The 12,770-nt window shown below is 42.5% G+C and overlaps 1 protein-coding gene across 1 annotated transcript; it reads right to left on the bottom strand.

The window, feature by feature from the left end:
* Window positions 1-319: 319 nt before the first annotated feature.
* Window positions 320-1,348, bottom strand: LOC120054926 (GS homeobox 2-like). The gene is made up of 2 exons (XM_039002664.1): window positions 976-1,348; window positions 320-657 (listed from the first exon to the last, which is right to left on the bottom strand). Exons 1-2 carry the CDS (start codon window positions 1,346-1,348, stop codon window positions 320-322), a joined length of 711 nt encoding a protein of 236 aa, XP_038858592.1.
* Window positions 1,349-12,770: the final 11,422 nt, after the last annotated feature.

Below are 12,770 nucleotides of genomic sequence, written 5' to 3'. Positions count from 1 at the left end.
TGTATGACAACTACTGAGGATGTACAACTTTGACGTTGGTTGAACCCTGAATGATTTAACATTACATTTATGTTTCTAAATGTTTTAACAAATAAAACATGTATTCACAATTTGTTCATATTGGACAGTTAACATAAAACGAAGGACAAATAGGCCTACACGATTTAACCAGAGGGAACCAAAGATATTCCCAATAGTTCTTCTCAGACTGGAAGTAGCATATCATGGCCTTGAGGTCGTCTGGTATTGCTGAATCCGTGTTGAACAAGGGTAGACTATGCCAGTAGTGTAATGGAAGTATGTATAGTGTGAGATGGCCTCAGATTGGGGAGATCTCTTTCTCTGACGCTGATGCAGGGGATAAAGATTCCTCGTCCTCAGACCTCGGGTAGTCTGTGTGACCACTTGCGCACTTGCAACCGCTGTGCGCGCTCCTCTGTGTGCCCTTGCCCTCCTTCTTGTGTTTCACCCTCCGGTTCTGGAACCAGATTTTCACCTGCTTCTCCGAGAGGTTCAGATACGTCGCAATTTCGATTCTTCTGAGCCGGGAAAGATACATGTTGGAGGAGAACTCTCTCTCCAGTTCCAATAGTTGCGTGCTGGTGAAAGCCGTGCGCATCCTTTTGCCATTCTGGATGTGATTGCTCTCAGAGGCGCCTGATGGAGACAGCACAACGATTTAGCCACATCATTGTTCTATTCACATTTCTAACAGTGCACTACATACTTTATGCAAGAAATGGCATTGGTTGTACTGTGTGTAATTGCGCGTAATTGGATAGACGAATACAAAATAACAAACATTATAATGTTCGTTATTTCGTATTTGTTATTTCGTACTAGTCTATTCAATTACGCATAATATATGTGGTGCAATTAAGATATGTTGCTCTAATTTCAAAGGTTGAATTGACAGGTTGTTACATTGCGTTGAATTGCAGATACAGGTGGTCAGAGAGCACAACATATTCTTACCTATGGAGAGACAGTGGTACCTCCTGGGGTCAGTGACGCTGTACGTAGGCGTGCAGACAGGTGCGTGTCCCAGCGCCGGAGACTGTTGGTGGTGTGATATCCTCTGACAATATTGGGGCTCCGCTCCCGGGAACTGACTCTTCAGCATCGAAATGCCGCCGCGGGATGAGTGGAGATGGGACGTGACGCAAACCGGGCAGACGCAGAATGTGCCGGTCTTCCTGGATGGGCACACCGGCGCGTTGACCGTCATCATGGTGGGCGAATGCATGCTGATGGGGATGAAGAAGTCTTGTCCGAGATGCTCATTTAGAGGCGCGGGTCGCACGGTGTCCTTGATAATCAAAGAGTCGACATAAAAGGATCTAGACATGGCTGCAGAACGATAAGCGGTCAGTCAGTATTGGTCCTTGCACAAGATGTTGACCGTTTCTCATCTGAAGCCCTCAGGATCTCGGAAGGTCCTTATGTTTGATGGTTAAACAAAAGGGACCCCGGAGAGGGCTGGCCCTAGCGTCACCCACGTGCGCAGCCGGCTCCAAGGGCTTCAGTATACTGCAAGTTGCTCAAACCACGTGATTTCTCAGAGAACTTCCAATCAAAATCTCCACATTCGCTCATTTTACCCCCAATATAGTGAAAAGTCATGTTAATAACAAGTCACTCAAAAAACATAATATGAGTAGATAAACAAAGTTTATCTATAGCATCATCAGCTGCCTGAGACAATAGTGCCCACATCTCATGCAATATATTGTTTCTGTGCGGTAATGTAATTTGATGAAGAAAATTATATTTAAAATATAAAATCCATATTTTATCTAAACAACAATCCGATTTTAAATTAATTTAAACGGTTGCATTGATTAAGGAATAGCAACAGAACAAACAGCCTAAATTCGTCGGGCGATGGAGTCTCCAAGGTATCGAAGGGTTCGATAGGGATGCTGGTTCATGTTGACTCCAATGCTTCCCAAAGTTGTGTCAAGTTGGCTGGATGTCCTTTGGGTGGTGGACCATTGTTGATACACATGGAAAACTGTTAAGCGTGAAAAACTCAGCAGCATTGCAGTTCTTGACACAAACCAGTGCGCCTGGCACCTACTACCATACTTCCTTCAAAGACACTTAAATCTTTTGTCTTGCCCATTCATCTTCTGAATGGCACACATACACAATCCATGTCTCAATTGTCTCGAGGCTTAAAAATCCTTCTTTAACCTGTCTATTCTCCTTCATCTACACTGATTGAAGTGGATTTAACAAGTGCAATCAATAAGGGATCATATAGCTTTCACCTGGATTCACCTGATCAGTCTGTGTCATGGAAAGAGCAGGTGTCCTTAATGTTTTGTACAGTCAGTGTATATGGTCAATTCAGACGTAACACTGATGTGTCCCAGAAATTGTCTGTACACCTGTTCATGATCGATTCAAATGTGAACTTTGACGGATAGGCTACATATATTCATATAACAGTAGGCCTCTATAGCTAAAATTGATCACAGACATCTGCAATAGCCTATTGGAGCTACCTCTAATAGGCTACCTCTAGTATCATATCAATTCATCTCCAGCCTCTGAATATACTGTAGCTCTCAGCAAACTCACATACAAACCACATGCATTATCTACAATGTGAGCAGCTGCCTTGGGTAGCCTATGGGTGATGGTTCTTGTACTGTTTGTTACCAGACTTGATCGTCCATAATACTGTTGGTCTAAACAATGAGCTCTCTATTAGCAGGGATTCAAACCAGCGTAATGCCTCCAGTTGGTTATTCGTTTTGTTTTAAATCCCAATTAATTAGCAAACTATGCTTAGATAATGACTTTATAATTGACAGAATTGTATGGCCCAAGCCTTGTATATTGTGACAATGAGAGTCAATCTACTTTTCTGTGTGAGAGTTTATTTGTGGAAATGCGATTTGAAGTTGTAAATCTCGTGACTACCTGGACTAAATATAATTGCAGTATAATCATTCCCTGGATGCGTCCCTTTGGTAAAGATTTCAGGTCCAGCAATTAAAGAATTATGAATGCCTCTGTCTGGGTTGTGACTATTTGATAGCGATTAGAATTAAATTAGAAAGTGTTTATTACGCTGGGTTTCTGCCGAGTAAACAGGCAGCTATTTCAGAAATGCGTTAATCCCTTATCTTGTGACAATAATTAGCGAGTTTGATCTCCAGGCGGGTCACCAGTGGGTTTACCTTCTACTTTCATCTGCGGACTAACGCCTCGAACCTCCAGACAGAGCGCATGGAAGCGAGCGGCGTGCGCGGTTTCCGAAGTTTAATTGTGCAAACATTACAAGCGTAAACATCCATTCAGTCTCTTGAGCAAAGGACAAGTATGCATACAAGAGTTCAGTTTAAGGATTGCAATATTGAGGTAAAACTGGACTATAAACCGCACTACGTTGGCTATACATTTTCCAATTAAACTAGGCCTATATATCCAAGATCATACAATTATATTTTTGTGGGGTTTACAACTGTTTGCTCTACGTGTAAATTAGCCTTATAAGGGAAGGGAACATGGTCAATTCGTTGTATGTTTTTTCTCTGCTTAATTTGGGGAAGCAACCAGTGGGTAACCAGTGCTCATACGATTTTAATTGGCATCTTTAAACGAATTAGAATATGACTTAATACAGGTATAAATGACAGAAACAAACACGTCTGTCACGCAGACTGTAATTGCTATAATAAAGTGAACACCGTGTATGACATGAGAAGCGCAATGGGTTGTTATGGTACGGAGAACAGTTTCCAGAGAGAGAGAGAGAGAGAGGACAAACCAGGCGGAATGATGTGTGGCGCGCGCCCTCATCACACCATCCTAGCTCCAATATTATTTTTCCATAATTCTGCACGATAAAATTTCATTGTCTATTAAGTAATCCCACAAATGAGATCCTTTATGAGGCTATAATGAGCTCTAATTGCCCCGACCAGTCGAGCCACGTGGAAGGGTTTAGCAGGCATTAAGCCGTCGGGTACAGAGCACAGGCTGTTACCTAGCCATTACTTTCATAATTCAAGAAGAAAATTAGTCCATTTAAGGTAAAAATCCTTTGATTCTTTTTATTCTGCTTGGGGTGACAGGACTACAGCTTTGTATGCTTCAGTTAAAAAGCGGCTGCCGCCAATGGGACCGTTACCAAATTACCCCCTTAAAAACGAAACGTCTGAGTTTGAAAAGAATGTCAGAAATCCATAAAGCTCAGAGGGCCCCACTGCAATGAGTTCCTCTCCCATGTTGTGTGCAAACGATATAACCATTCAGCAGTTAGTCCATTCAGCCCTATTCAAGTCATGTTGATGTGGCAATTAATCATGTGCCCATTAATTATAATGAAGATCAAATTAGTAATAAATCACACTTTAGAAATTAATGCACACTGCTTAGTCCTCCACATATTAGCTGTTGATATTTTCCTTGTTAGTGGGAAGATACACCAGGCCTTTGCTTGTTTGTGACCAACAAACTGTTAGGCTGTTAGTTATTAGGGATACCATAAGAACCATATGCCACATGTTTCTATTCTGACAATAATTTTCTTATCTTATGGTGGGGTGGGGGGGGGGGGGGGGGGGGGAGTGGACACAGTGCTTTGAGTTTCTCAGAAACAAAAACACACAAACGTGTTAATGTGCTTTGCTGAGGCAGCCCCCTCTCATTCTCAGTCCATATTATACCGTGAAGAAGTCCATTAATGTTTTGTTGAACAAGCGTCATTAACTTGTTGTATCAACGCCTTTTTACAAAAGTTGCATTGTTGCACAGGGCCGGCTTGCGGCCCATCTTGGCCAATACAGTGGGTGATTTCCTCCTTTATTAGTAACCAGGCAACAGATCCTGAATACCAAAACTGAATAGAAACACTCGGGTTCTCAATATAGTTTTCAATGGCGATGGAAAAATGAACAATGATCCTGCAGACAACATAATGACACGCAGTGACTTTTCATTTACAATTATCTCGTTCATGTGAATAGCAGCTGCAGTGGCTACTCTCCATCTCATGGGTTTCAGTGAAAAGAGAGAGTGAGAGAAAGAGCCAGTAGGAGAAGTTGAATAGGATTCTGCAGGAGTCATGGTCCCACTCAGTGTGGAATCTAATTTATATCTCAATTAATAATTTGATCTCTATACAAAAATGAGTTAGAAATAAAACCTTTTTCTTTAAGTGCATCTAACCATCCATCAGTTCATGCTATGAAAGATAATTTGGGATATTTCTGTGCACAGAACATCAGATAAACGTTAAATGTGGAGCTAAACCCTGAATAACAATTTTACACCTGCATTGCTTGCTGTTTGGCGTTTTAGGCTGGGTTTCTGTACAGCACTTAGTGACATAGGCTGATGTAAAAAGTGCTTTATAAATACATTTGATTGAATAACAAAATAAGGGTTTTGCTCCTCATTCAGAATTGTCAAACCTGTAAGTTAGTAGGCCTACTCTGGCAAACCATTTCTAATAGGCCATATAAGGCTTTATTCACTGTTTTACCCTACATTTAAATCGAAAACACCATTCCAGGCAATCCTCCTCAGGACAGTGACACCCACAACACTGGGTGAGCCTTGTGAACCAAGCCACTTACAGGCCCTCATTGTCGGCCGAAGAGATGCGCTTGGCTCCCACTAATTAGAGCAACGTTTCTAGCTCTCACCGAGCTGCTTAGCCGAGACACTCGAGACTGAAGTGTGTCCGTCAGGCAAGAAGTGTCTGGATGTCCACACAAACAAACACAGAAATATGTCTGCGTTTCAATACCATGCGCAATTAAGGAGAGTCTAGAAAACGAGATAAATACCAACCCGATGGTTGCCTCCTCTCTTCCCCGTATTAGGGCCCTGGTCCCCCTCTCTGCCTCCTCTCTTCCCCTTATTAGGGCCCTGGTTCCCCTCTCTGCCTCTTCTCTTCCCCTTATTAGGGCTCGGTCCCCCTCTCTTCCTTCTAAAAGACTAAGCAAATAGTCATTACTGAGCCAAAATGAACTACAGAAAATAAAATAGCCCTTATAGCAATCTCCTCTTGCTTGAGTTGCCAAAGAAAAGTCCTGAATATTCATCCTCATTTTGATCAGAAGATATTTCAGACGTTGCCCTGTGATGCTTCTCTGTTCTTTCATCACTGTTGCTGCTAATGGTTATTGTTGTCTGCCTTTTGGAACTTATTATTGGGGACATGCACTCTCTTACTGGTCACTCTGGACATCAACACCCTGTTATTGTGGACATGCACTCTCTTACTGGTCACTCTGGACATCAACACCCTGTTATTGGGGACATGCACTCTCTTACTGGTCACTCTGGACATCAACACCCTGTTATTGGGGACATGCACTCTCTTACTGGTCACTCTGGACATCAACACCCTGTTATTGGGGACATGCACTCTCTTACTGGTCACTCTGGACATCAACACCCTGTTATTGGGGACATGCACTCTCTTACTGGTCACTCTGGACATCAACACCCTGTTATTGGGGACATGCACTCTCTTACTGGTCACTCTGGACATCAACACCCTGTTATTGGGGACATGCACTCTCTTACTGGTCACTCTGGACATCAACACCCTGTTATTGGGGACATGCACTCTCTTACTGGTCACTCTGGACATCAACACCCTGTTTTTTAATGGGTGGTCTTTTACCATAACAGCTACATTGTTGAAGCCTGCCTCTGTACACTATACACCAAACATTTCCTTTTAAATTATGGTCTCCCCTGTTTCCTGCCACCAAAACACACAATCACAGAATATGCACAATTAGTGTAATAGAGACAACCTTTGTCTTTGCATCCATGGAGAGCAAAAATAATAGTGGAACAATCAATGTATTAATTTATAGCAGTGATGATCAGTTTTCATTTTCTCTATTATTTATAGTCATGACAACTTCTTGGCCTAGACAGTGGGAACGGTATTATTGAACCGCCATGCTCTGAGTATTCTACAGTGGGTTGTTCACAAGTTCAACATAGATGCATGTCTGAATTTCATCCTTACAGGTTCTCAGCCATTCCCCCTCTTGTCAAGCACCTGCCCCACAACAAGAGGATGATTCTGACTTCCTGTTTGGCTGTGAACCAGGAAATGTATCCCAGAGTGAGTGATGGCTCTCCTATCCATCTAGTTACCCCAGCCATCTCTCCCAGAACATAAAAGAGGTGATATTGTAACCGTTTTCTGCTTCTGAAAGGGGAAATCCCTAGGATTGAGCTTGTGTGCTGGAGCGGAAGCAGTCTGGAATGTGTGGCCAGGCCATGTCTTTTGTCACCAGGCCTTGGCTGAATAGGCATGGGGTACAATCTGCTCCTGTGGGCTCAGGAAAAGCCTATAGCCAGCTGATGGAAGCCTTCACTCTTACACCTTTTATAGCATCCTACACCTGTCAATCATTTAGTCCTGTCATATACAAAGATTTCCTTAATTATCAGTCAGTTGTTATGCTGGGGGATTGTACAAATAAAAAGACAAAGGATTAGCACAAAATTATTGATGATAATATGTCAAATCTTCTAGATATTTCAATGTGTGACTCGTGCACTGTCAGCTAAATACAGATTTTCATCCCATATCGTAGTGAATAGAATGCCCATTACTGGGATTTGGAGGATGTTTTCAAGGGCATGCGAATGCTCTGGTGATTCAGGCTCTTGTGATGTTTAGCAAATTGACACAATAGGCTTTGATGAGGAGGAAGTTTTATTTATTTCTAAATAAATAATTTATCTTTCTGATTTATTTTTCTTTCACTGCAGTTTCCCATCCCCAGACAAACTATTGATTGGATAACATGTCAGCCTCATCCAGAGAAGTGTTTGTCGTTATGCTGATGTTCATCATTGCCAGTTAGTGTCCGCTACCATGTCCCTTCAACCACATCCCATGCCTTCACACAGGCAGGCAACACAACTATATCTGAGGCAAATGAGAGGAGAGGCCATACATCCCTAGTCTCCTAACGAACCTTCACCCATCTGGATGGGCAAAGTCACACATCTCTTAATTGAGATTGTGTCTGCATTTTTCCACCTATTATCCACTGTGTTATTCTAATGCGACACTTAGCGAAATGTGCTGAGCAGAATAGGAGGAAGAGAGGGGGGTTAGCGGTCAAGATCCAGCCCCACACTGGGCCTATGCCATACTGTACTCATTTAAACAATTGAGTGCATCAATTTGTTTTTTGTCTGTATCTTTCTTAAAGCTGTTGCCACTTCACTGCTCGTTTGTATTCATTTCACAGAGCTGCTAGCACAATCAGACATAATTGAAATTGTCTTTGTTTTATAAAACAGTTCTTCTGTTACATCTAGAAAGTGCTTTTTCGCCATGTAGAACTTAGAGGGAAATTATTCTCTCTCTATCTGTAAGAGATGACTATCAGCCAAGCTCAGCTCCAATGATTCATTTACATCTGTTTTCATATTTTAAAATAGTCATGTTATGGCCCAATGTGAGGTCTTAAAGATACAGTACTCTCTGCTTTTAAGATAAAGTGAGATTTAACAGCTGATAGTTGCCAAAAAAACAGCTTGATAGAATCCTTCCTATGTCATAATACTTTGCTTATACGAAATAAGCAAACAGTTATTAGAATCAAATTTCTACAGATGTAGGATCTTAATTTGAACCAGTTTGCTACAGCAGCAAGAAATGTAAATTATTGTGTGGATTATAATTAATAGGCATTTTTGTGTAGGGGTTGATACATTTTTCGTTAGGGCAAATCAAGTCTGACGTTTTAAAGTGGGAATTGCAAACTTTAGAAGCCTTTTTAAACCTTGAATACACTACAAGTTTGCATTTCCTGCCGTGTAGGATCAAATTCAAATTCCACCTCCCGGGTGGCGCAGTGGTCTAGGGCACCAGAGTCTCTGGGTTCGCGCCCAGGCTGGGCTGGGTTCGCACCCAGGCTCTGTCGCAGCCGGCCGCAACCGGGTGGTCTGTGGGGCGACGCACAATTGGCATAGCGTCGTCCGGGTTAGGGAGGGTTTGGCCGGTAGGGATATCCTTGTCTCAGTATGTAAAATGTAATAAAAATGTATGCACTCTACTGTAAGTCGCTCTGGATAAGAGCGTCTGCTAAATGACTAAAATGTAAATGTAAAAATTCAGATCCTACATCTGTATTAACTTTTTATTAGAGGATTGGACTGTATTTTGTTTTCAGACCTAAAAATACTGTACATTTATTTTGTCTATCATCAGTTAATGTGAATAATATAGTTAATTTACTTGCAGTAAAGCTAATTCCTTAGTTGGTGGATTAAAGAAGCTTGTGTGTGTGTGTGGGGGGGGGGGGGGTCCCAGGCTTAAAGGTGCTTAGTATGTACGTCATCAGGTCTTATTGTTCCTCAAGTCATCTGAGGTTTTATATGTTTACATGAATTTCAGCTAATACATGCTCTTCGTGTGTTCCCATGCTCCCATTTGAATCATATTTGAGTTCTGTTAAGTAGTCTTTGAGTAAACAGAGTTGTATAGGATAATGTGTGAACACATTGGAAAGTTAGTGGATTAGAGTGTTTCAACAGGATATGCTTAATACATAAAGATTATGCCCAATGATAAGAAGCATACTGCGGTCCAGATTATAATTTAAACTAACAAGTCGTAAGGCCCTGATGTTTCCCCCCACCTCCATTCCCTGAGAATAATATTACAGTAGGGGAGGGTATTGTAGTAGCTAGTTGGATTGAGTACATCAAGGTTGATGGCATACAAAGTCATAAAGTGTTTTAAACCCAGCAGAGCCTATTATACAACAGGCGCTTAATTGTGCGGTAGGTAGATTGGTACATCACATGAACTGGCTGTTTTTTTTTGCACAGCTGCATCACACTTGCAGCTCTGTGTGCTCTGGAGCATTTCACTTGGGAGGTGTAATTCTCCGGCGGGAAGAGCTACTCTCCTTGAGTGGGCTAGCTGGTTCCGACTGGAGGGCCCGTCTCAGCCACTTTCCTGGCTGTGAGTGAGGACAGTAGGTCTACACTCATCTGAGGGCAAGGACAGTTATTCTTTAGTGTTTTAACCCATCATCTATCGTAGTAATAGGGTGAATGTAGGGCAGACACCCTGAAATTATCTCACACTCTATGATACAATTTTAGTAGCCTAATACAATAAAGGCATGTGGAAATATTGTAGCATACGTTGCCTGAATTGAATTGCTTTTAATTATTTATTTAATAAGGTTTCCCCCAGTTTACCAGTAACAATCCACTTATATAGTGTACACCACTAGCTGTATCCAGTCGGTGACAGTACTGAGTGCTCCTATTGTGGGGTTAGTTTCAGTAGACAGGGGCACAGAGCTGAGGTCAGGGACAGGAGGCTGCATCATCTCCCTGCTCTGTGCCAGGCTGATAAATGGAGAGGGGTTTCTAAGCCGTCTGAGCTTTGTGTTTGCACAGAGTGTCAAAACTCCAAGTGTTTGTGTCCATGAAGGGGGTTTGGGGGGGATGACATTTGTATGCAGACTGCATACAGTGCCTACACCCCCCACACCCCTACACCCGCTCTATGTCCTCTCACCTGCCTGTTGCTGTGAATCATAGAGCTGTCAAGTGAAGCGTGTTAATGTGTCTGCACGTGCAAGGGCTTTTCTGCACCTGTCAGTGTGTATGTATATGTGTGTGAGAGATAAATGTATGTATTTTTTTGAGCTGTTGCAATGGATATTTATGTTTCTTTTATTCTTGTCTTGTGTGTGTGTGTGTGTGTGTGCGTTTGTGTGCGTGAGTGAATGCTTGCGAATGTGTGAGAGAGATTGAGGCTGTAAGTTTGAGTGAGATGGAGATATGTTGCATGTGTATGTTTCAGGTAGACCTGTATATTCGTATACAGGTAGACTTGTGTGTATTTGTGAAGTGTACAGAGTTAGACCTGTGTGTGAGGTAGCTGGGTGTCAGGCAGATGCCGTCCCGTCGGTCCGGTTGAGAGCTGCGAGGTTCTTCCCTTTGACAGAGTATCCATTCAGAGTCGATGAGCTGGGTCAAAGCCTGCGCGTCAGGCTGCAGCTCGGCCTAGCGCTGGGGCGGTCCGAGAGGTCAGGCCCATTCAGACATCGCTGTCATGCAAATGAACCCACCCACGCTTAAACAACTCTTGGAATTTTTATCTCTGCTCCCTGGCCCTTTTCCCCTTTTTTCCCCTCCCTCCCTCGTTATTTCTCTCTCTCTCTCCCTCTCCCTCTCCAAATCTCTCTCCTATGTATTCACAAAGTCATTGACGAGACATTCAAAGCTTTTTAAATTGGCCAGCTTCATTGTGTTTGAAATAAGAGGGGGGAGGGGGGGATAGGAGTGGGCCTAAATTTACTCCGGCCTGAAAGCAGTTAGATCATGTTCTTTTCATGGTCCGATTATAATCAAATCGATCCCCCCGCCCCTCCTGACACTCCAGGTCTTTTAGAGGAGCAGGCCAAACAAAGACTTTTGGGGCGAGACGAGGGAAGGAGTGACCGAACCAGAATGTTAAACAGACTCTTAAAGTCTTCTCTTTTAAGCCCAACAATACACAGGAGAGGAAATGTTTTCAGAATATGATAAATGTATCTAGGCCTACTGTACATCTAGAATAGATACATCTACAATTATGATATAGGGATCTTTGGCTTAGACCTTATCTGCATAGTAATCAGAAAAACAATAAACCCTAGTGGTGGAGCGCCTTTAAAAGGGCTTTAACTCTTACATTTACAAAGGGAGGGATTTAAGGACTTCTTCAGAGTCAGTGAGGGTATGTTAAAGAGTACTTTATCAAAGACTAGTATCTAGTGAAGAAAGGTCAATTAGAAAGTATTTTGTGTAATGGCTGACGCCTTTTGTTCAGTAGGACATTTGGGTATACAAGTGGCTTTGGCTGTCTATGCTGGAGTTTCATAGAGGTACACTGTTAAATTAGTGTAGTCTGTGGAGTTTAGATGAAGTGGTATGGGGATGATGGTATGGAGCGCTTAGTATTATTGTGGTGAATGTGGGTTATCATGCACTTGGGGTGGGTGACACACTGCTAGCCCACTCTAGAGGGGGTATTAACGGGGGGGGGGGGGGGGGGGGGGGTCTGGGAGGAGAGTATAAGAGGGGGTTGAGGGGGCTAAACTTGGTGACAACATCTCTGCACCTGCAGTGCATGGATCCTACCATCACCTACCTCAGCCTTTGATCGGACTGTCATCACTCTCTCTTTTGCAGACACTTTTTTGTTGTAAACATAGTTATTAGCATTTCTACTTAGATATTTTGGTTGATATATATTTTCCTGGAATATAAGTAATGGAGTGGCTTCGGATCAGACTTTTTTGGCCCCCTCCTCCCGACAGCTGAAGGTCCTGAATCTTCTGCGCATGTGCAGCTTAATAAAGTTAGATCAAAGCTGAATCAATGTCTGCAAGATCACATTATGATAGTATTCTACATAACAGAACTGTATATAATAGCATAGTATAAGATTACTGTAAGACAAAAACACCACCTAATTTCTTGAGATTTTAGGATGATTCTGCTCATGTGGCCAAAATTCCACAGCTCGCGCCACTAGGCAAAATATGTGCTTTGATTTAAACTAAACACAGGTAGGCTAACAGCATCTGCTCTAAAATTCTCTTACTGCACATTCTCTTACTCCACAATACTGTAGGCTACTTTGAAATAACACTGTACATCTAAGAAGATCTAAATGCATATCCCCATGAAACTGATTGAGATCAAATGGTTGGAATGCAGATGCTGCTGCATGGACGTTTCACCTGTAAAGATTG

This window comes from Salvelinus namaycush, chromosome 10, assembly GCF_016432855.1.
Source record: "Salvelinus namaycush isolate Seneca chromosome 10, SaNama_1.0, whole genome shotgun sequence".
Taxonomy (NCBI): Eukaryota; Metazoa; Chordata; class Actinopteri; order Salmoniformes; family Salmonidae; genus Salvelinus; species Salvelinus namaycush.
Note: the sequence above shows the minus strand (reverse complement) of the source record. Positions and strands in the feature narration are given on the sequence as shown.

What these genes read in the sequence shown, in the direction of transcription:
- LOC120054926 (XM_039002664.1), bottom strand. Translation starts at nt 1,348, where the DNA reads ATGTCTAGATCCTTTTATGTCGACTCTTTGATTATCAAGGACACCGTG. An exon ending in GTACCACTGTCTCTCCATAG is followed by an intron (nt 658 to 975) that starts GTAAGAATATGT and finishes TGTCTCCATCAG; the next exon opens with GCGCCTCTGAGAGCAATCAC.